Here is a 23,800-nt window from a genome sequence, read left to right as displayed (position 1 = left end):
CATTAATGCGAAATCAAGGTGCACAAAATTGAAAATTTTTCATTTCAATGTAAAGTCGTCTTTAATTTTAGAGCGCGAAACGTGGAATGCGACATGGAGCTGACTCAACCTCACTACGAGTTTTTGTAAGCAGATTCTTACGGAAAGTAATCAAAATGTTTTAAGTGAGCTTTCAAATATAAGGAGTAGTCAGATGATTTGATGATTTTCAATAATTTTTTTTTGCTAGTCATTTCCTTTGTTTTACAAAAATAAAAATATAGCATTAATACATCATGTTTCGACTTTAGCAAAATTTCAAGATAAAAAAATTAATAACTGTCAAAGATATCGCGGTTTGTGTGGAGCCCCTTTCTCCAGACGCCCCTTGCGGTGATCATCAGAAGTCTTTGGAGATTCATCTAAAATTAATCGGAGAAGAGAAATTAGTTTTATTAATAGATAATCTTGTGCTTGATTGAAACTTTTTTTTTCAAAATTAACAAATGGAAATATTTTTCAGATTTTCGAGAAAAAAACCGAGAATTAATTGTGTAAAAAAATCGAAACTTAAAAACAAAAAAAATCCTTCGATCAGGCACGAGTTTTTTATTTTTTTCAGAAGTAGTATACATTTTATTGAAATCTACTAAGCGGTTTTTCAGTTACAGTGGTATTCAGTTCAAAAAACATAGTTTTGAACAAAAACGATTTAAAGTTTTGCGAACGCTCCGGAACGTCCGAGCGCCCTTTGTTAATTCTTGAATAATTCGGAAAGTATTCGTCGGATTCACTTCAAATTTTCACACAATATTTTTAAGATATTATACTTTAAGAAAATGCAGAACAAAATCAAATTCTTTGAAAATTCTGACTACCCCTTATAGGCCGGAACATAGCAGAAGCCAGTGCGATTAGAGATCGTGAATTGGTGAATTGATGTTCTACGCAGGGAAAATCGGTCATAATAAGAACCGCGATTGCTTGGCAACCCCAAGAGGACCACAGTCAACACCTAAAGATGACTGATATTGTCAAAAATCCGCGCCATGCGCCTTAGCTGGAATGAAATTAAGAGAATAGAAGAAATTCATTCAGGGCCACACTGTGTTCAACACTGGAAGTTTAGGAATTTATGATGATGAAGATGATGCGAAAGAGTTCTACTAGAATGCGTTACACTACAGCGAAACAACAGCAACAGATGAAACTGAATGCACATGAAAAAAGAAGAAAAATGGTCCAGTGCCACTTAAGCGGGGCTTCAATCGATTTTTTTTTACTGCAATCGATAGAGTTATTATAGGAGAATATGCCTTCAAAATTTTGTGGTGGAATTTAAAGTGATTTCGGAGTTACAGGCCTGTGTACCGTCCCTCGTCAGGCGAGCTCGTCTACCTTCTGAAATCTTTGACAAACGTTTTCTCAAAACCAAATGAAATGAAATGAAAATGGTGTGTAAGATTAAAAAAAAAACGACAAAAGTTATCGTTTCAAGCCGATAATCTATATTAAGATAATTAAAATGCGCAACTATTTAACTAACAAAATACGAAAAAAAATTCATTTTTTAAAGTTATTTAACACCTTCTTTGCAAAAAAAAATATCGAAAAAGAGATTTCTGTTTCAATAATTAATTGTGTGCTCATTTCTTCATATTTTTATACAAGAGTAGTCTATTATATGCGGGGAAAGCCTTCTGAATCACACAATATTTTTCGTTTGTGTTTCAGCTGAAAACTACGATCGCAATCTTACACGCCGTTTTACTAGCGCGCAACGAAAAGCTGTGCGAGATCCCTCATATGTCCACCATTTCGTTTTTTTATTTATGCTAAAAAATTGTTTAATACTCTTCAATCAAGCCTTCAAATAAATGCAAGAGATTATTCCTGTATGTTGCTTTTTTTGCCTCGAAAACAAATTGAGAAAAAAACTTTTTTTAAAGCCACTGATAAGAGGCCCCCTTAAATCGTTTGTTTAAATTAACATAAAATTTCGAGCGCTCTCAATAGACACCCCTCCAAATTAACTCATGTTTGTACATCAAATACTCTTATGACCATCCAAAGCTGCTATGAAGTGAGTAGGTGTATTAAAAATGCATTCTATGGCAATTGATCAACGTAGCAAAGCTAGGAAAAAATTTGCCATAGGAAAATAGAAATGAGAAATAATGCATGTTTTATGTAGTGCTTACGTACATATGCACACACACGTGTACGCACATACATATAAGCAATGAAATGACTAGCAATATGCTGATGATTCGGATTTACTATATCGTTGTTGTGGGTAAGAATTTGTAAGAAGATTGGTATTTTCAAAAATATGCTCGATTGAGTGGCGGTGTGGCATTCAATAGAGCGAACGTGGCGTATGAGTGATATTCAGATGTAGTAAAACATGCATACGAGTGTGTATTATCCACCATACACACACTCATCCCTTACGGTACATACACACTTTGTTTTTGTGCGCTCTCCTCGTTTGCATTCATTGCTAAGTGCGGTGAATGTTGTGTGTTTTGCATTCATGTGCAGAATTTCCATTGATTGCGTTGGTTTGGAAAAAATAAAATATATAAATGTGTGGATGTATGCGCACATATACACTTGCATTTAACGATATTTATGGACTTTGTCTCAAGCCATTGCATAAAATGAAAATTAAATAGGAATTATTTGAATATTGAAGTGTGATTACACTTTGAGAATGTTAGTTAGTGAGGAAAGCAATAAATACTGAAATTTTATGTGCAGGGAATTCAAATATTTTTATTACATAGTACATACATATAATATATAAATTTTATATTTTTTAAGCAATCAAGTATTCTAAGTAAGCTAATTTTTGTTTCACTTGGGTTTCACTTTAATCGACATCGAAATGGCTACGCCTGATTGGAAGATGAGTTATTAGTAATTTCATGCTTGTAGTCCCTTATAACGCTACCGGGTGATACATTCTTTACGCTTCTCTTCTCAATTGCGAACGAAATCAGCAGATTATTATAGCTCCTTTCGAAATGAATAGATAACACGGTGCTACAGTGAATAAAAACTTTTGAAGTGACATCATAAGCTCTGTAGATCTAGCCGAGAACAATTTTTAAACACCCTCAAATTTTTTATTTATCGTTAAAAAACCAATTTGGGTGTTTTCCGACACTTAAAAATTCGTAGCTCGCCTGCATTTTATCCGATTTCCCATCTTGAAACAGTTTTATTGAGGTAAATGTTAGTTCTTTTGACGTATGTCTTCTATTTTTCACGCTAAGCAAAACTATCCACTGATTTTTCAACACAAAACTTAAATTGTAGTCAATTTTTCCAATTTTTGCGAGTTTAACGAGATGTTGTCGATAATATTGAAATGAAAGGTTTATTTATTAGTAGAAAGTCTTATAGCTGTGTCTATTCCGAATGTAAAAAGCATTTAATTTCAAAAATCGATCAAAATGTGTCGAAGTAACGGATTTTTTTGTAAAACAAAAAAATGAGGTAAACTGAAAGTTTTGTTCACTATTTTCATATTTGCAAATTTAATGCAGTTCTCCGTTATTGTTCGGGAAATACGTGTATAATTAAGTGTCCATTCGGAATCTAGCAAGCATTATTTCATCAAAATTGATAAGAAATTTTCCAAGTGAAGAACGTTTTTTTGTAGAAATAAAATATCATAAAAACAGAACATTCTCGAGTTGAACAGGGACCTTAGAAGAATATTATAACGTCAAAAAAAAAAAAAAAAAATAATAATAATAATGCAAAAAGTAAAGCAATTTGCTGACTTACTTCTGCAATTTTCTGACTTACCCGGACGTAGTATTACCTAACTAAACCTCATCTAACCTAACTTTATCGAAATCAATCCAACCGTACACAATGTGAGACAATCGAACCCATTGTACTGCTTTCTGCATTGCAAGTTATTTTGATTAGTTTGCAATGCCAACCTATTTAAACTCGACGTAACCTTGAATAACTTTTCCTAATCTCACTTCACTTAATATATAACCCTACGTAACACAATTCAACCGATTGCATTGTACTTCTATGTGTACTCGATTCAAAACATCTACAAATAAGCGTAACGTATCTTTACCTAGCATAACACAAAATAACATAACCTTATAGGAAATTCGTAACTAAAATCTACCTAACCAAATCTCATTAACCTGAACGAATTTAACGCAACCTAAGCTAAGTTTTTTCCATGTAATACAAGAGTGGCTAATTTGAACATAAAATACTGTTAAAAATAGGTCTTGATCATTCAAGAGTGATGATTTTTCACACTCATTAAATTGTACATGCAGGAGTACATATGTACATATTGGAGTTCAAAAATATGTATATATTTGTGGTGCCCGTCGGAGAATAGTGGCCAAAAAATTGCATCACATTAAAAAAAACGTAGAAAAATTGCACAAATCAGAGCTTGTTATTGAAAATTTTTTTTAAACGTCAATCGTTCAATCTTAGAATTATATACATTCGTAACACACATACACTCCCCTTCCCATGACCACATTGAAATAAAAAATCGGTTGAAAAATGGGTTAGTTATGTATTTTTACTTCATCAAAAACACCATAAATCGGGTTTTTAACAACAAATAAAAATTTGAGGGTGTTTCGAATTTTCTAAACACAGTTTTGTGTTGTACTGGTCTTGACCGAAAACTTGCACTATATCACTTGAAGGGTTCTTTCGATTTTTTTTATTTTGTAGCACCGTGTAACATATGAACCAACGCCGAGTGCTTTAATAAATTAGTCCAATAAACAACTGAAGGCCGCATTAAGCGAAGTAAATAACTTTGATTTTCACGAGCACTTATCAAATTTGTCATCAACGCAAGCGACGGACTATCCATTGCAGAAGGCAACGAGAAAAAATGTCAAGACGGAAGAAGGAAGAAGACCACCTAATACACAAACTTCTCGCGGCGCAAATGGATTTACCGATACCACAACCCACCTGGGAAGAGATTAAGTGTACAGTGAGTAAAGCCCTCTAAGCAAATTAAGTTCCAGGATGGGACACAATAACAAATAAAGTGTTAAATAAATAACCCCCATGCGACTACAAGTTCATGACTTTTGTATTTAATGCGATGATTAAGAAAGAATACTTTCCATTCAATGGAAGATTACTCATGGCAGATTACTGTCATACCCAAGCCAGAGAAACCTCAGACTATGGTTTCTTCTGATAGGCCAATAAGTCTGCTGCCTGTTAATTCAAAGCTTTACGAAAAACTGTTGCTAAAAAGGCTTCATCCGATAATTGCACATAAGAAACCTTGTGTTCCTTGACGTCTCGCAGGTGTTTGACAAAGTTTGGCATACGGGCTTACTCCACAAACCAAAATTGAGCTATTGTGAAATCCTTTCTTCCTACCTCCACGGTAGATACTTTTGTGTCAGACTTGACAACGCCTACTCTTCATTACATAAAGCAAGCGCAGGGGTACCTCAAGGAAGCATACTATACCCTCTCCTATACCGCTTGTATACGCATGACGTATGGGCTCACGAGCAACACGTTGCCGCAACCTTTGCAGATCCTAGCAGTTGGAGAATTAATCGAGACTACAACGACGAAATTGCAATCAGCGGTGAATTCTATTGCAACATGAGCCAAAAAATGGCGTATCATACCTAAATAATTCAAAGTCGGTGCACATTGTATTCGGCCTGAAAAAAAAATTTACAAGCCAGTTTACATAAAAAGCGTAAATATACCGTACGTTAACGGGGCAAAATATCTTTCAAGAACCCTTGACGCTAAGCTGCGTTGGAAGGCGCATGTCAAGAAAAAGCGTGAAAAGCTGGAATTAAAAACAAAAAACCTTCTTATTGGCAGACTCTCTATTTTGTCAACGAACAAAAAACAAAAACTTCATCTAATTTAAAGTGTAAAATACACCACAGAAAACTGTAAATGCCCAGTTTAATTGAAATCTATTTTGGATTTTCCATTTTGAATTTTAAAAATCTGAGGTCAGACTATTAATCAGCAATCTAACAAAAGCCAGATAACAAATTTTGTGAAAATTCAACAATTTTTTTTAGTTAGTGACGCACAAAAAAAAAACAAAAACACGCATATACTAAATTTCATTAAAATTCAAAAAATTTTTAAACCACCGACCCACAAAAAATTCACCACCAAATTTCTAATTACAAAGAAGAAAAAAAAAACAAACGCAGGTACAAAATTTCATTAAAATCCTACAACTTTGTAAAAATCGGCCGCTATATTGGATTCGCCATGTTGGATTTGAAATAATCTGGCATCACTTTGGCAATTAGGTACCAAAAACACAAAAAAAACCTGATAGCAAATTTCATTAAAAGCCAAAAATTCTTTGGATTCTCCATTTTGGATTTGAAGTAATCTGGCTCATATTTGTAGTCAGCGATCAAACAAAAGGCGCAGATGCCAAATTTCATATGAAAATCTAGTAATTTTTTTTAAATTCGTCCGCCATATTGGATGGTTAAATTCGCCATTTTGAATATAAAAAAATATGGCATCAGACTTGTAATCATTGATTGAATAAAAAACCGTACACCAAATTTCGAAAATATCCGGCTGGCTTTCCAAACTGCGTTAGTCATGTTGGATCCACCATTTTGAACTTTAAAAATATGATATCAGTTTCATAATAAGCGATCAAAAAATTCCCAGGCTAGAAGCTTCATTCAGATCCATCATCATTTAAAAAACTTTGGCGATCATAAAAAAATACGCTATGGCCATTGCTGTGTAATAATTCCAAATTTTTTTTTCGATGCCTGCTCCAACCAATTTATAAAATATGTCTTTTTACATTATAAAGTGGAAGAATTTAAATGAGTTCATCTGAGAGAGTAGTAAACTAGCCAAAGTTTTTCATATAAATACGTAATATAGTTGGACAATTTGTGATAATTATTTATGGAATTCATCTTAAGCTTAGCAATTAATTAGTTGTTTCGTGCTAGACGCCACCGTACGCACCGCTACTTAAACAATAAATCTTAGTACTTACATTATTTATCATCAACTCGCCGCAAATTGATGCATAATAAAATTTGCAATAATTACTTTACTTAAATATAACTTTGTATATCACTAAAAAGATAGCTACTCAGCACGGTGCCACCGCTACCACCATGGATTCATCTGCCGACAAGATGCCAACGGCGCCGTCGCCCACGCGTACCACGCGCCCTATACTGCCACAGCAACAGCAACTGCTCCGAAATGGTGCGCAAGATTTTTAGTTCAATTGTGGCCGCTGCGATGAGTAGTGTCACATTCACGCTCAACGCCATCGACGAGGCGGACGAGCCGAGATTGCCCTTAGTCAGTTGATCTTGACAGCGACCAATGGAATCGATGTCCAGTTCCGCCATGGCACGACCATTCACATCCAATGGCGAGATGCAGTAGTTTTTCTGCAGGAATTCGCTGAGATTGTGCGCTCCCTCGACAAGCGGACCATCGAGTAGTGTGTGAATGTGGCAGCCACAGGGAAAATGATTATTCACCAAGTCCAGCTGTGCCACACCATCGATGATGATCGAATTGGGATCGGGTGTTTCCAGCACATGATTGCCATGAAACTTGAGCAACTTAATATCCGCTGTGTAGGTGAAGTTCAACTCTTCGATAAGATCGATTTTGTTATTAAGTATTTGTAATTTGTCCACTTGCGCCAGACCTGTGAAAGCATCTGCGCATATAATACCCAAATCGGACTCTTGCAGCGTCAGCAAGAGCACATTCGTTAAGCCGCGAAAAGTGTATGGCGACAGCTCTTTCAAATCCATGTAGGCAAGTTTCAGTAGCCCCACCGTGTCCATGCCGAAAAAAGCATCCGGCTCGATGGTGCGTATGCCGGAGGGCAATATTAAGTGTCCAACATTGGTGAGGCTCGAGAAGGCAGAGCTATCGATGCGTATGAGTGGATTATTCGACAGTAAAATCAATTTGACATTCGATGTGCCCGCGAACGCATTACCCTCGATGGTCGCAATTTGATTGTGACTCAGCAGTATCGTGGAGAGATTTTGTAGGCCGGCGAAGGCGAATTGGGCGACTGTTTGCAGTGGCGTATACTGGATGGAGAGCTCCTTGAGACGCGGTAAACCGCGGAAGGCGAACTGCTTGATGCGTGTAATATTGTTGCCGTCCAATGAAAGTTTCTTAAGGGCACGCAAGCCGGCAAATGAGTCTGGTTTTATGATCGGAAAATTGTTTTTCGTTAATGCGAGATTCTCAACGGTGGAGGGTAATTGCCGCAATGGAATCTGCTCCAGACCGCCAGTGTTACACAGCACCTAAGGGAATAGAAAAAGAAAAAAAAAACAGAGAAGGAAAGTGAGAATTAGAGGGCGAAGAGCAAATAGACACGCAAAGAAAAACACAACAAAAAACCAAAGCAAAAATAAACAAAAAAAAAAAAAATGCGTTTAAGTGTGCTCTGGGGAGTTTTGTTGTTGTTCTTATTTTTCTTATTGCTTTGGCAAGCTAAGGTGTGAACTGGCATGGCACTCGAGTGGTCGCGCTTGTGGCTGTTTCATGCGTAACATCACTCTCGGCCGCAAGCGCGGTTTGTATTTCGAAGCTTCCCATCCGTCTGTTTTTATGTCTGGCTCTCTGTCTGTCTATTCGTCTGTCCGTCTGTCTGTCTGACTTTCTATCTACCTATTCGCAATGTTCGTGTTTATGTTTATGGTTTTGTTTTCGCCATTTCTATTTCTCCACGCTTTGTTTTCGTATTATTCGCATTTCACATCTTGCTTCATTTTGCATAATACGCTTTAGTGACGCTTTATGGCGTTAAATGCGTTCGTGGGTAAATTGAATATGCGCCATTATTGCTGCAAATTAAATTAAATCGACTTGCGGCACTCCCACCTCCGACGTCATTTCCCAGCAGCAAATAATTCCACTTTCACACCCCTGCGTACGCTCATTGAACTGCGGGTATTTGTGCCACAGCTGAATGCATGACATTATTTGTGTAGTTGTATGCGTGAATATGTGTGAGTGCGTGTGTACCTTTTATGAAGTGCGTTTGCCTGCATCGAATGGCTGCGGGTAATGATGGCTGGAGTAGTTAGCTGTTCGGGGAAGTGCCAAATCATGAGCGCCATTAAATGCGCGTGATTTTTGACTGATTTCCTTTTCAAGTTATTCAAGTAAATTGAATTAAATTAGACACGCATGTCAGCGCCTAGTCAAAAGATAGGATGAGGTAAGAGCGGGGAGGTGGCGGAAGGTTCAGCTGACTTCTGGCTTTCCTAGTGTTGAATGAATATTAAGTTGACTTATATTGCAGAAATCCACTTGTAATTTTGATAAACATAGGTACGCATGAATGAGTGAAGTGGCAGCAGGTTTAGAGGGTAGTAGTACATTAAGTTGCGGGTGATGGTCACTGAATTTATTTAAAGCTAAGTCTTTAATTCCACCAGTTCAAGTGATTTTTGGTAGAAATTTTAAAGCACAAACTGGAATTTCCGCTGAATAGAAGAGTTCAGGTGGAAGACTGAGGAACTATTCCTGTTTATCAAATTTGAAAACAATAATAGTCTTACGGATTTGACTCCACTTTTTGGGATAAGGGCTATCAAGGTTAGGTCATAAACGTGCGGTGAGTGACAGTTAAGCTACATTACTTATACATAATGGCCTTTGAGATATCGTTTTAGTCAGCCAAATCTAACCGCTTGCTATCTCTGACTAACCCTATTCGGCTTTTTAATTTAGACTAAGTGTCTCTGAAATGTAGAATTGAGTGTAACATCTAACAAGAAATTTTTGGTCAGGCTTTCGCCTTAGGCTAGGATAATCTCACCACTGATGTGGAAACTGGTAGAAAAGAGCCTGCTCCAAGAACTGGAAGATAATTGCATATGATGATCATAGTGCTATAGCGTTCTCCGGAAACCACCGGACATTGGGTGATCTTCTACAAATATCTCTCAATAGATTGAGTAATAGTCGATCTCATTGGAGTAATAGGTGAGCACTAGGAATGAATCTGGAGAAAACGGGGCTGATACTGTTTATTAACAGCCACTCTAGGCTTTGTGCTAGATGGAAAGCTAAACTGGGAGCTCTCAGTTTCGGATAGGGAACGCAAAGCAACCGCAGCAGATATTCATATTTATATAATTGGCGCGTACAGCCTTTTTGGGTGTTTGGCCGAGCTCCTCCTCCTATTTGTCATGTGCATCTTGATGTTGTTCCACAATTGGAGGGACCTGCGGTTTCAAGCCGACTCCGAACGGCAAATATTTTTATGAGGAGCTTTTTTCATGGCACAAATACACTCGGAGGCTTGCCATTACCTGCCGAGGGGCGACCGCTATTAGAAAAATGTTTTTCTTAATTTGGTGTTTCACCGAGATTCGAACCTACATACTCTCTGTGAATTCCGAATGGCAGTCACCCACCAACCCATTCGGCTACGGCGGCCGTAACAGCAGCAGATAAATTGGGAAAATGTGGGGAATAGAACTCGGAGCAATACACCCACTATATAAAGCGATATCTAGGCCAGTAATCAACTATCCCATTGTAGCACAGTGGAGCGCCTTTGAAAAGGACGGTAACATTAAAAGGGCTGACACGGTTTATCATCATCGGTTCATATCTGTTCTCATAACTGTAGTAATACACACATTCTCTTTATTTTCTTTCTGGAGATCTGGAATCAAAAGATGTCACTAGTAGCACAGCAATAAGACAGCACACTTTAAGAAAGTGGTGGCCAGTGGTTATAGTCGGAATTCCGTAGCTACCCAGAGTAATGAACAGCGCATTTCCTCTGCCGATTGCTACTATTAACAGCCACAATCAATCTACTCTCAATGGAAGAGTGGAAAGGAGACGTTGTAAGACAGGGTGCGTCCATCCGTGTAAACTTACTCACTTAGCTGGCAACTAAAACCGATGCTCGGTCTTGGCCGCTACCAAAATGTTGTGCCAATCACCTCTGCATTACGAGCGTCAGATCGTCGACAACTTGGTCTTTACACCGTAGATGGGGACGTCCTTTTTTGCGAGTTCCACCAGTGCAGTGCGAAAAGAGCACCTTCTCTCCTGGAGCGTTGCTGTCCATTCACTCAATGTGACCTAGCCAGCGCAGCCGCTGAATTTTAATGCGCTTCACTACGTCGATGTCGGTATACAGGTCATGGTTCTATCTTTTGGCTGACATTTTATTTTTATTTTGCGCAACCTGATATTATTTTTTCATTTTATTAATTAAATTTTTTTAGTTTTATTATTTTTTTATTTTGTTTGACTTTAATTGTAAATTTGTTTAAATCATTAAATTAAATTTAATTTTATTTAATCATCATGCATAAAGTACTGTCCATTAAACTGCAATTTAACTTACTCCTTACATAACCACCCATTCTATTTCCCTTTTACATATTCGCCCATTAGTTACTTTCCGACAGCATCTAACATTTTGCACTTCGCTGCCATTTTACTAACAATTTTATTATAACAATAATTGCAAGTTTCATGTCGCGACGTCATTGTTGAAAAATGGAATGGCAAACCTAATGAAAACGCTGAGGAGAAGAAAAGAAATGAATGAGACAGCCGAATGTATGGCGATGCAACGACGCACTACTCCGCAAACCGAATCGAAATGAGCATTCAGGCGCAGCACAGCAGCACACTTTGGCTTCGCAGTGGGGAATTGACCATCTAAAATAGTGACGCAAAGAGCTGCCAGATAGAGATCGGTTAGGGGCGGGGTGAGAAGTGAGCTTTTTTGTTTAACTTATTTTTTTTGTGGAGCTGGAGAAGAACAATCAATAGCAGTCGAGTACTGGCGTCCCACTAAGCGAGTGGGATGATCTGGATTGCGTTGCGCACCAAATCTGGAATAATGAAATTACTTAAATTTTCCATTTTATCAGCAATTCGTAAGTGAACGTATTGAGGTCTCAGTGGAGTATAGAAAACATAATATGCGAGGGCACAAAAAGCACTTACGTACAAGTATTTATAAGCTGCATAGACTTCGTGGAATACATATTTGCCTGTTTTTGTGTGTGTAGGAGAATGCCAGCTTCAGGCCAGACGGCTGGGAGTAGACGGGTTGACATTGGGGACGCACAATATTAGTGCGCTCCCCATAGCCAAGCTATTGTTATGAAACGCAGAAGATTACGAAAAAAAAAAAACAAAAAAACAGAGCAATCACCTTAGAGCGGAGTAGAAGGATGGAATAAAATGCGCCGATGTCGAATTGAATTCAGGGAAATAAGCATTTTTTTCGCCTTAGTAGCTAAAATAGAAGACGCGCGAAAGTCGAATAGGCAATCAAAATGGTAAATATACAAAAATAAGCGAAGAAATAATCACTGTAAGCGCGCTTTGGATAAAAACGCCTATGAGGATTTATTAATTTTCTTGCATTTTGATTTCCACTTTCGCACAGCAGCGTAGACTTGGCGAATTAAGCAGAAAGCTGGCGAGCATTCGAATAGTGGCATAGATACCCAAAAAAGGGTGTTCCAAAGGATTTTGCTATACATACATACATATTTACAATGGTAGTGAAATCAGTAGGGCTCCAGTGTTAAGGCAAAGATGATTGCGATGATAGGTTACACTTTTATTAGCCATGCGGAGTAGCCTACGAAAGCGTGAGCGAGCGAAGTATGCGTTAAGCCAAGGTTTTTCAAAGCTATACTCTAGTGGGTGATACAGTCGTACGTGTTCATATCTGAAAATATTGTGCCATTCCTATTGATACTAAACGAGTCTTAAATTGGACACAAATTAAATAGGTTTTCAGCAATATTCTCAAAATTCATACCCACATAACGCGGAGTTTCTAGAACTGTGAGAAATATAGGCTGAGTAAGCGGGTATCAGTAGTTTTACTGAAGAGGCTCTTGCTTGACACCTGTGCCAAAAATGAGATTTGGTCACCAGAACTTCCTGGCATCTCAACCATTCGAGCGATTCCATGTCGAATGATCCAAATATTTTAAAATTTACTCTTAAATTTGTCTAAAATTTGGTTTACAAGTCTACAGTGCATAAAAAAAGTAAACTGAAAAAATTTTATAGTTTTGAGATTTACGCAATGTTGAAAATCTTGGTTGAGGGTTGACTTTTAAAAATGGCAAAAAAAATTGTTTCCCAAAAATTATTAAGGGGACAGATACCTGTAAAATTTTGAAAAAAATTTTTTTTTTTCATTAAATGTTAATATAATCCGTAAATTTAAGTATTTCATATATTATGGATCATCAACCGTGACGACTTTATTCTTTGCGTTCGAGCGTTGGGAGAGGAACTTTCATGTATTCAAACTTTAGACGCGTTTTTCTCAAAACTATAAAGTTATTGACCGATCTCCCTGAAATTAAAAAAATTTTCAAAAAAATAATTTTTTCGAAGCAAAAATACTAGGAAAATTCGCCCCAAAATTAATTTTTTGTTTTTTGAAGCATTTTATTCCGCGAATTTTTCATTTTTTTAATTCATATAGAAATTATGACATTAATAAACAAAAAAATTTTTGGTTTCTTGTATTCAGGTCACTCACGCCGATGCTACAATGCCCGCCGATTGAGAAGCCCCGCTGCGACCTTCCAGGAAGCATTGAGTGTACATCCGCCATTTTAAATGATTAAAATTTTTTTTATATTATTTTAATGTATAAATAAACTGTCTGCCAATTAAAAAAAATATATATATTGACTTCTTTATTTTAAATAATTTTAATGAAAATCACGGAAAATATGGCCGTTTACAGGTATCTGCCCCTTTAATAGAAAAAAAATTGTTATATGATATATTTAATTCAACAAAAAAAAAAATATAAAAATGTTCGAAAACGCAGGATATTTGACTTTAAGACAATGACAAAGAAAAATTTTTCTCTAAAAATTAAAAAAAAACGAATGTTTTTAAAGTATATTTAATTCAACAAAAACAAAAGTGTAAAAATAAGATAATTTTTTCCCCCAAAAATTAAAAAAAAAATGTTTTTAAAGTATATTCAATTCAACAAAAAAAAGTATTGCATAAAAATGCTGAAAAACGCAGGTTATTTGACTTTAAGATAATGGCAAAGAAAAATTTTTCCCCCAAAAGTTTAGAACGAAAAAAAAATGTTTTTAAATATATTTAATTCTACAAAAAAAAAAAAGCATTAAAATGTTTAAAGAACGTAGGATATTTGACTTTAAGACAATGACAAAGAAAAAATTTTCCCAAAAATTTTAAACAATAAGAAAATGTGTTCCAAAAATTGGAACAAAAAAAAATTATTTTTAAAATATATTTAATTCAATAAAATAAAAATGTTAAAAAACGCAGGATATTTGACTTTAAGATGATAACTAAATTTTATATCAATTGGAGGATTTGTGCATTAAATCTCAATTTTTTTTCATTTATATCTCAAAGTGTTTTGCAGATGAGTAAAAAATTATATCTCTTCGTATATAAATCGAAAATATTTATTCATGTGCAAAAAAAAACATATTTTATTTTTGAAGTGAAACTTCTTAGGCGTCGATGGACGAGCGAGAATGGAGAGTAAAGAGAGAGAGGACTGCGTTTATGTTGGTCACTGTTTTCAGCATAAGACGTACGACGTTACTCGTATTGTAGGAGCAAGAGAGAACGACATGTACATTATATACAAGGCGTTAGAATATAACAGAGAGAGAAAGAGAGTGACGCGTAAACATACTGCACTAACGTCATATTACTATAGTGGAGCGAAAGAGAGCAACATATCGTTAGAATAGGAGAGGCGGGCCTTGTCTATGCATTTTATGGTGTTAGACGCTATATGTGCGCACGGCTCTAACGCCACGCTAATACATCGGAGCGAGAGAGAGCAACGTGTAGTTAGAATACGACAGATCGTATTGTGCGGGTTTTTGTAAATTTTGTCTATTTGTATTCTATGCAAATGTTGTGAATTTATTTAGGTATATATTATTTCTCTCTCTTTCTCATTCTCTCCCGAGTCTCTCCCTCTTTCTTTGTCTGCCTTGAAAGTTTCACTTATGCTATGTGTACTACGCTACACGCACTTTTTTATATCTACAGAAGATATTTTGAAGACTTTTATATTTAATAAAAATTTTCCATAAACGAAAGATAGCAAATTTAATTGCCTTTTATTTAACTAGTCACTTGCTTTGATTGGTGGATGGGTTCTCCAGATGTAAGAAATTTTTATGACCGACTTTTTTCATAAATGCAAAATCCATACCTCGAAAGATATGTACAAAACGGAAAAAAGTAGGGAATTTTCGTACTCATCAACCGATTTTAAATAGGAATTGCATGGTCTTGTACTTCATTGGTTCATTATATTGGTCTGTGTAATCGAACAAAAATATATTGACCTCCGTTTTCGAGCTAATTTTTTAGTCTTTGTTCACCTTAGGTAGTACATTCACTCTACTGGTTATTGTTGTTGTTGTGACAGCATACAATATTCCTCAATAACCAACAACCTAATGAAGTGGCGGCCTCCGTAGCCGAATGGGTTGGTGCGCGACTACCATTCGGAATTCACAGAGAGAAAGTTGGTTCGAATCTCGGTGAAACTCAAAACTAATAAAAACATTTTTCTAATAGCGATCGCCCCTCGGCAGGCAATGGCAAACCTCCGAGTGTTGTGATGCCATGAAAAAGCTTTTCATAAAAATATCTGCCGTTCGGAGTCGGCTTGAAACTGTAGGTCCCTCCATTTGTGGAATAACATCAAGACGCACACGACAAATAGGAGGAGGAGTTCGGCCAGACACCCAAAAAGGGTGTAGGTGCCAATTATATATATATATAATGAAGTGGTGGGCACTGGTTGAATAAAAATTTTGGTTGAACGCCCAATTTGATTGATGTTTTTTTGGGTTCGCACAATTCTTATTTCAGATATGGTGATATCTGTCCAACTCATAGTTAAAATAATCAATTTGCAGTTGCTAAGCTGGCGTTCCTTTTCGAGGGGATCAAGTGGTTTTCGAAACAAATTTATTCATATGATTCGCCAAAAGCGAACCGATAGTACATCGACAATTTTTGAGCACCGAAGACTTGATTTCCTTGACGTTATTCTTTCTTGCAAAACTTTCTCTGCCTCTCCAAAATTTGGTTGTTTGATTTGTAAAAAATTTTTCTCGAGAAGACCTGTTCACCTAAGGTTATTTGAGAATACTTGCCACAATCTTATATGAAGTACGTGGCTGCAGCGCTACGAGGGACGTTTGAAAACTCCGTCCAAAAATAAAAATTTCTTAGCTTTTTGGGGTAAACCTTTTTAGTATTCAACCTAGTCTCCTTTTAGACTTATACACTTTGTCCAACGCTGTTCTAGTTTGTGGATCCTTTAAGATTAATAGGATTTGTCCAAGTCTGAAAAATAGCCGTTAGTTGCTGCAATCATCTCCTCGTTTGAATAAAATTTTTTTTCCGCCAGCTATTTATTCAACTTTGGGAACAAATAGTAGTCCGCGGGAACCGAGAGAGTCAATGTTGGAGAATAGGGGAAATGTGAAACGAGTTGGAACCCTATCTCCATTAATTTTGCGACCACAACTGCTGAGGAGTGAGGTGGTGCGTTGTCGTTAAGGAACGAAAGAAAGAAATATACCGATCTGGTGAAACTTGGTGTGCGTTTGTCCAAGAGATGCTACTAACAAACATGTTTCAAGCAAATGTGTATGCTTTTCAAGAAGCAATGAACTATTTTCCGCAGGTGGAGAGGCAGAACTGTATGTGTATGCAGCGACAGCAAAGCTGCGCTCATGACCTTAGACAGCCCCTCAACCACTTCAAGTGCGAGTACTGTACATCCAGGTTAAACTATATCGGCAGACATACATATTATCTTGATGCTCACATGGGTCCCGGAACACGTGGGTATCGCGGGTAACGAAATCTCTGATTATTTAGCTAGAATGGGAAAACTGATGTTACCTGTCATGTCCGACCGACTGTCGCAGTCCCTTCTATCGCAGAGTGGACTGATGGTTGGGGCAAAGCACATGGTAAAGGTGGGCATCTCAGACATTGAACTCTGCCCAGCATGCAGAGAGGAGAATGAGACGGCAGACCACTTTCTATGCATCTGTCCGGCTTTTGCTCGAATCAAGCTTGAGGCCTTTGGCACTGATGTGTTAGGAAGCGACCACCTTGGCTCCTTGGTACCACAAGCTCTACCCAGATTGCTTCGGAGGTCGGGTAGATTTAAAGAAAATTAAATGAGAATCCGAGTGTAGTACAAGGAACTTAATTGTGTCTGAGTGCTGCACTTGCTAGTTGTCCCGATAAAAAAAAATAAACATAACCTGAATACGTGCCAGTTTTTTGACTTGGCATGTGCATTTCAAAGGAACCGCGTATTTTTCGGATATGAATCAGCTTTATAGTTGCTCTGAGTTTTAGAACTTCTTCATCAAAGCTAAACTAACCATCACTCAAAGTCATTTTTTTATTTAGTCAAAAATTAAACAAACAAAAAATTGATGACTAATTTTGCGCCCCCTTGTATGAATAAAGAATTTCACAGAATATCAGAAAATCGACCACTATGCATTATTTCATGTTTTATGCGCTTTTCGACTGCAGATTTTCTTTAATTTCTGTTCTACTTCTTTGTGCTTACGATATCTCTTTGCACTTTTTCTTGTTGGCCACCTTTTTTTCAAAATATATATTTACTATTGTTTTTGCCTTTTAAAATTCGTTTTGTCGTTTTGTCATTTTGCAGTTTCGTATTTTTAAATTTTCTTTCTCCACTGTTTTTGTGCTTGCCACTTCTGTTCTGGATGTCTGCGATTATGAATTTACTGTTGTGGCATGTTACTGCCTGCCGTTGACACCACTTCAGCGGCTGCGATGCCATTCCTGCCATTTTCAGAAAATTCTCACTGCCTCTTTGTTGTTATTGTCATTTTTATTAGTTTTATGGTTCTTGGCTCCTTCCTACTCACAGCTCTCAACTATTTTTTTCAGTTGTTGCTGTGCCCAGTTTGCTTGCAGTCTTTATTTGCGGTGATTGTGTTTTGCGCTACATTTTTCATCGCCTACAAGATAATTAGTTGTTGTTGGCATATCATTTTATTCCTATTTATATTTTGTACTTTCAATACAAATCTTCTTCATCTCTAAAATCCGGCAGTATGATGGAAAAATTTGTGTCGCTGTTCTCTTCTAGGAGTAATATTAATCTATCACCAGCTTTAATGGGGCAAATCGGGAAAGCCAAAGCCGTAATAGAAGTGAATTTGTGCGCAGATCCAAAAGTCATCATCAACCACTCGCCCTGAGGTTGTGCACTACATGAAATTTTTGAGAAGAAATCTTAGCCTGCACTTGCACAAGTCCCAGCTGGTGCAGGAGGTGAATTTGTGGAACGTTTAACAATCGAGCAGAAAATGTACTGAAAATCAATTAATTTAACCTGTTTGTTACAGTGAAGTCCTAATTTCTTTTTTAATGGATTCTGAATAAATGTACTGAATAAGCACGAGATTCTCGACTTTTCTTATAAGGGGCGATCAGATTGGAGGTACTTTTTCCAATAGTCTTTGTGACAGATCACGCGTGCCTACTGTCAAACTAAATATTTATATATTTTGTTTCAGTATTCATTGCCATTTCATAAGGAAAAGTGTTCATCGCGCGCTCAGGCCCATTTGTGGTGTTCAGCGGTGAGGTCCATTTATGGCTTAATGGTTCTATACAAAAATAATAAAGATTGCCCAGTCAATTTAAATTTTCGTTGTTTTATTTCAATTTAAAATCCGAAACTTCTAAGCACGAAAAGATAGCACGAAAAGATATCTGTTTAGTGAAAATAAATGTTTAGTCTGTGGTTTTTAAAAACTGTATATCACACCAAAGTTGAGTGTTGAACGTGAGCGCTACAACCAAGTGATTTGCTGCCTCCATCAATATCAATCGTTTCAGTCAAAGTGATTGCTATAAGATCTTATAATACCATATACCTTCACAGACTGAATCATTTCATGAAATAGGACCGTCGGTTGGCCTCCGAAGTCGTGTGGCTTGACTCTTTTGGACCATTTTTTGTGAAGACTCATGTAGGCGCTCGTCTATAGTGATACACCGGGTACGATTGAACCTTTGGGAGAGTGGGAGAAAGCGATACAAATTCGGAACGGCCGCACGGTCTCCGTAAGGAATCGTTGACGTAGCTACATGCGCAAAGGCATTTGTAAACACTTATAATCTTATAAGATTTGACAAAAATCACTCGCTTGAGTAATGTAGGGACATTCAGTTTTATATTGTCCCTGAATGGCAAGAAGTTTTCATGGGAGTTCCGCACGATAAGTGGGAAAAATGTCAAAACTTAAAATGTCGAAATTTTTAAACGGAAAAATATGAGAACGCTTGAAAAAGTCGAATTTGTATCAAACAAAAAAATCAGTTTTTGAAAGTGAAATATTTTCTGTCCTTTTTAACACCTATTTTTATTTTTATTTTTTAGCATTAAATTTACCTTAAAAAAACTATTTTTCTGAATGTAAAAATGTAACTTTATTTTTTCGGAAAATTTTGTTCAGAATTTTAATTTAATTTAAAATTAATTTTTAATTTAAATGTTTTTTATAAATAGCTGAGACAATTCCTCCTAATTTAAAAATACCTGCGAGTATCAAAATGGGTTTCCTATAACTTTTTGAGTTATATTAAAAAGTAACAAAATACATTTATTTTATTCATTTCAATTTTTTTTTTAAATTGTTATTGTTTTTTTTTTAATTTAATTTTGCCCACCAAATTTTTTTGTTAAGTAAGTTTTATGTTTAAAAATAAAAAAAAGTCGTATACAGGGTTGGCCATATTAAACTGACCCATGTGATTATTAAAAAAATATGGAAAAAGAAACATTTTTTTGTGTTTCATTGTGAAAAACATTTAATTTAGTTCAAGGAGATTCGTTTACATCACTTTTTGAATATGATATCGCGCAAGTGGTCGCCCTTAGCTCGTATAGCGTAATGTGCCCGTTTTTCGGCGTTTTCCATAGTTTTGGCCAGCGTCTCGGCCGATATGGCGGCTATTTCCCGTCGGATATTGGCCTTAAGTGCGCCTAGTGTCTTTGGCTTGTTGACGTAAACCTTAGATTTCAAATTACAGTAAAAAGTTATAGGGTTACTCAATGGGTCAGTTTAATATGGCCAACCCTGTATATTAAAATTTTCAAAAGAACATTCAAAATTCTGCAGTTTCAGTGTTTTTCAAAACAAAAGACAAGACCCTAAAAATTTTTGACAAAACAAAAAAAAAAATAAACAAAACCAGCAAAAATAAACTTATTTTTTTGTCTAAAAAACAACTTTTTAAAGGTACATTTTCTCCTAAAAAATCAAAAAAGTAGTTTGTAAAAATTTTGAGAAGAACCGAAAATTATATTTCACTACAGAAAACCAAAAAAAGATTTCAGCATTGAATTAATCTCAAAATTATTATTTTTTCAAAACTACAGGACCCGCCATCTATCGGTACGGATTTGAACTAGGTATTAGTTGAAGAATGGTAACACTTAGCTGTCATCTGATTTGACAGAAACTTAGTTTTATTCTTCCGCTGAACGAAAATGGTTGTGTATACGCTCAAAAAATGCTGGGAAATATTGCGACATTACTTTGAAAATCATGGTAATGTTGCAGAATTTGTACGAAAATTACGTACGGCAATGGGAAGAAGAAAAGCACCGAATGAAGCGTATGTGCGTTACTTTGCGAAAAAAGTAAGAGAAACTGGATTGCTTATTGACAAACCAACGCGTGACCGACCAAAAACCGTGCGTACACCCGAAAATATTGCTGTTGCTCAAAGACCAGTATTATGCCAACAAACCAGCAACAATTGATACACTGAAGACCAACATACGCGATGTCATAGCTGAAATACAGCCGCATACAATCGAAAATGTGTTGAAAAATTGGACCGATCGTATGGGATGGTGCATGGCTAGCCGAGGCAGCCATATGAATGAAGTTGTGTTCCATCATTAACCGGAAGGATTGTACTTCAAAATAAAAAACCAGTTTGGAAAAATAATGATTAGTTTCTTTTTTATAGCATTTTTAATTCCGTAAAGTTATATGGCGGACCCTATATTATACTCAAGTCGAGGCAGGTACCTGCGAAAGATTACAAAACTGAAGGAAAGACAAACCATCTACAGTCATCCAGTGCTGTGAATGGAGTGGCGGAATCTAGGCTAGAGAACTGCTTCAGGCCATCTCCAAAAAGCACACTAAGGAACCTCAAATGCCTAGCCGCCACGCCCGAACATTTGCAAAGAAAGTATTCGACAGTCTTTATCGCCGGAGGATCCTCACAACTTCTGCAGTGGAAGTGGTACGGAAGTCCCATCTTCTCCACATGCGTTCCGATCAACCAGTGACCGATGAACACCGCTATGAGTTTTGAAATTTAATGGCAGGGGATCTTCAGTACTTTAAGCGTCCAGATTTTGTCGTACCATTGCCAAAGTGTTTTTCAAATAGCGCAAAATAAAATAGAATTTCATATGTCTCGCGCTTTTTTAAGGCAGAAATTGTGCAGTTTCCCTTTGACATCGATCAAGGGGCCACCGATGTGTGAGATGGGGACAACAGCAACCGGTTCTGTCGACCCCTTTGTGGAAAGCTCATCGGCAACTTCATTTCCCTCTATACTCTTATGTCCTGGAACCCAGATAAGATAAATGTTTGTTTGCACATTCGAGACGTTTGATCTCCTCCTTACAGGAGCTGACCAGAAGAGACTTCAGCATGGCGACGACAGCGTCTTGATCGCAGCTTGACTATTGGAAAAGTTACTTATGCGTCCCTCCCAACAGCGATCCGTGAGCATTTAGGATTCCTACAGCATCGCGAAGGCCTAGACCAAACCTCCGCTCCCAGTCTAGATTCCCTCTTGTATCCGTCGGTGAAAACCGGAGGTATTTATGTCTGTACTACAAATAAAACAGTTTTTAAGAGAATTGACTACAATGTGCGAAATACTTGGATCACTTGTCATGGAATCGCTCTAATGTCAACCTCTAAAATATAGATTATAAAATTATGTTTCATTTCAAAGTTATTATCACGGGACTTATAAAGCTGTATGAAGTGTAAAAAAATAAGTAAATTTCCTTGGCATGAAAGGGCTTGGCCAGCCTACATACATCGGTTCCCGGCACCTATGTTTGCTGTCCCTATTTTCTGTTTTTTGTTTTTTTTTTTTCTTTTTTTTCCGCCCTTAACTTACTTGTGTCTGTGATAAGCAGATGCACTCGGCTGGGCATGATTTCGATGTTTCGGACAGCTGCGAATTCCATAAGCATTCCAGTGTAATCGCAATTATGAGGAGCCAAGAATTGCACATTTCACGGTGTGTTGAGCACGGAATGGCGCGCCGGCACGTGCTGCAGCACGACTATACGAGTATACACGAGTGAGTAGCAACAGCGGAATTACTATATATGTATAGATATTTGCTAGTGTGTTTGTGTACTTGTAAGCAGCAAGTAAACTGATTCCACCAACACGCTGCTTACAACCACTGAGGGACCTCGAATACAATATCTGCTATCAGCGCCCTTTTCCTATTTGTACTCTGCCCGTTCTCTGCTAGCGCTTTTGCTGCTGTTGGGAATCTTCAGTTAACGAAACGTTGGCTTCCTGCAATGCAATGAAAAAGAAAAAAAATTATATGTATATAATTTAAGAAAAAAATTAAGGTAGCAAAAATGAAATAAGATATATGTTTGTATGTAATGAGGGAATCCGAGAAAATAGAGGCAGATTGAATAATATGGGAATTCGCAAGAGGATTTTCATAATTACATCTCGGACGGTTGGCCACCACTTCATCGTTTTTATGAAGCAACAATGTGTTCGAGTAATTTTTGGTTTGCACGCAATGCAGGGAAGTTGCAAGTAGTAGTGGCAACTGCAACCAACAAAAGGCAAACAAAAAAAACTGAAACATAGAACATTTTTTTGTTTAAATTCCGCAGAAAAACAATAGAGAAAAATGTTAAAAAAACATTAACAACAACAACAACTATGGCATCTATTGTTAGTGTGTGTCGTAAAGGGAGTTCTGAGTGCAGCGGTCGACGGCAAGCGAGACGAGGCAGCAGAGATTTAATTAACGACACTTTGTTGCACACAATTCAGGGATTATGCCGTTGCCTCGGTTGCGTGCGTCGCCTCGTTTGCCATGCAGACTTTAAATGATTGCTCATTTAATTAAAACTATTTACTTAAAACCACAATTTTCATTTTCGAGTGAAATATGGCTTATTTAAATTTTTAAAATTTTGCGTACGCACGAAATTCAAATAGTTCAAGCTTAAATATCCGGGATAAAGTTGGATTTCGATACTCTTTTTTTCTAGAAAAAAGTTCATTTCAGTGAAATAATATGTCGGGATGTACCTTCTACTCAAATATGAACGAGACGTTATCAATAAAACGGTCCGCGGATGACATATGGCAAAAATACATTTTTTGTTTTTTGGTAGGACTGTTATAAGCTTACATGGCAAATTTCAGCGTGATATGTCACATAGTTTGTTTTCTGTGCTACTGTAAACAAGTCAAGCTCGGGTGTGTTCTTCGAATTTAACGATGGAAATTCAAGTTGAACAAAGAATTTGTTTGAAATTTTGTTATTCCAACAAAATTTCGGCTTGAGACGCCTTAAAAATGTTGCAGACAACCTATGGGGACTCTGCTCTATCGCGTGCACGTGTTTTCCAGTGGTACAAATCGTT

General features: G+C 36.9%; 1 protein-coding gene across 1 annotated transcript; it reads right to left on the bottom strand.

Moving 5' to 3' along the window:
• Window positions 1-7,154: 7,154 nt before the first annotated feature.
• LOC129238107 (insulin-like growth factor-binding protein complex acid labile subunit) lies at window positions 7,155-22,404 on the bottom strand. Its single transcript, XM_054873147.1, has 2 exons — window positions 22,288-22,404; window positions 7,155-8,318 (listed from the first exon to the last, which is right to left on the bottom strand). Exons 1-2 carry the CDS (start codon window positions 22,402-22,404, stop codon window positions 7,155-7,157), a joined length of 1,281 nt encoding a protein of 426 aa, XP_054729122.1.
• Between the last annotated feature and the right edge of the window lie 1,396 nt (window positions 22,405-23,800).

The sequence above is a fragment of the Anastrepha obliqua genome, chromosome 2 (assembly GCF_027943255.1).
Source record: "Anastrepha obliqua isolate idAnaObli1 chromosome 2, idAnaObli1_1.0, whole genome shotgun sequence".
Taxonomy (NCBI): domain Eukaryota; kingdom Metazoa; phylum Arthropoda; class Insecta; order Diptera; family Tephritidae; genus Anastrepha; species Anastrepha obliqua.
This window is presented reverse-complemented; position numbering and strand designations above follow the sequence as displayed.

Excerpts from the sequence above, each read along its gene's own strand:
- LOC129238107 (XM_054873147.1), bottom strand. The coding sequence starts at position 22,404 with ATGTGCAATTCTTGGCTCCTCATAATTGCGATTACACTGGAATGCTTA. Across the intron at positions 8,319-22,287 it reads TCTGCTTATCACAGACACAA|GTGCTGTGTAACACTGGCGG; the intron begins GTAAGTTAAGGG and ends CTATTCCCTTAG.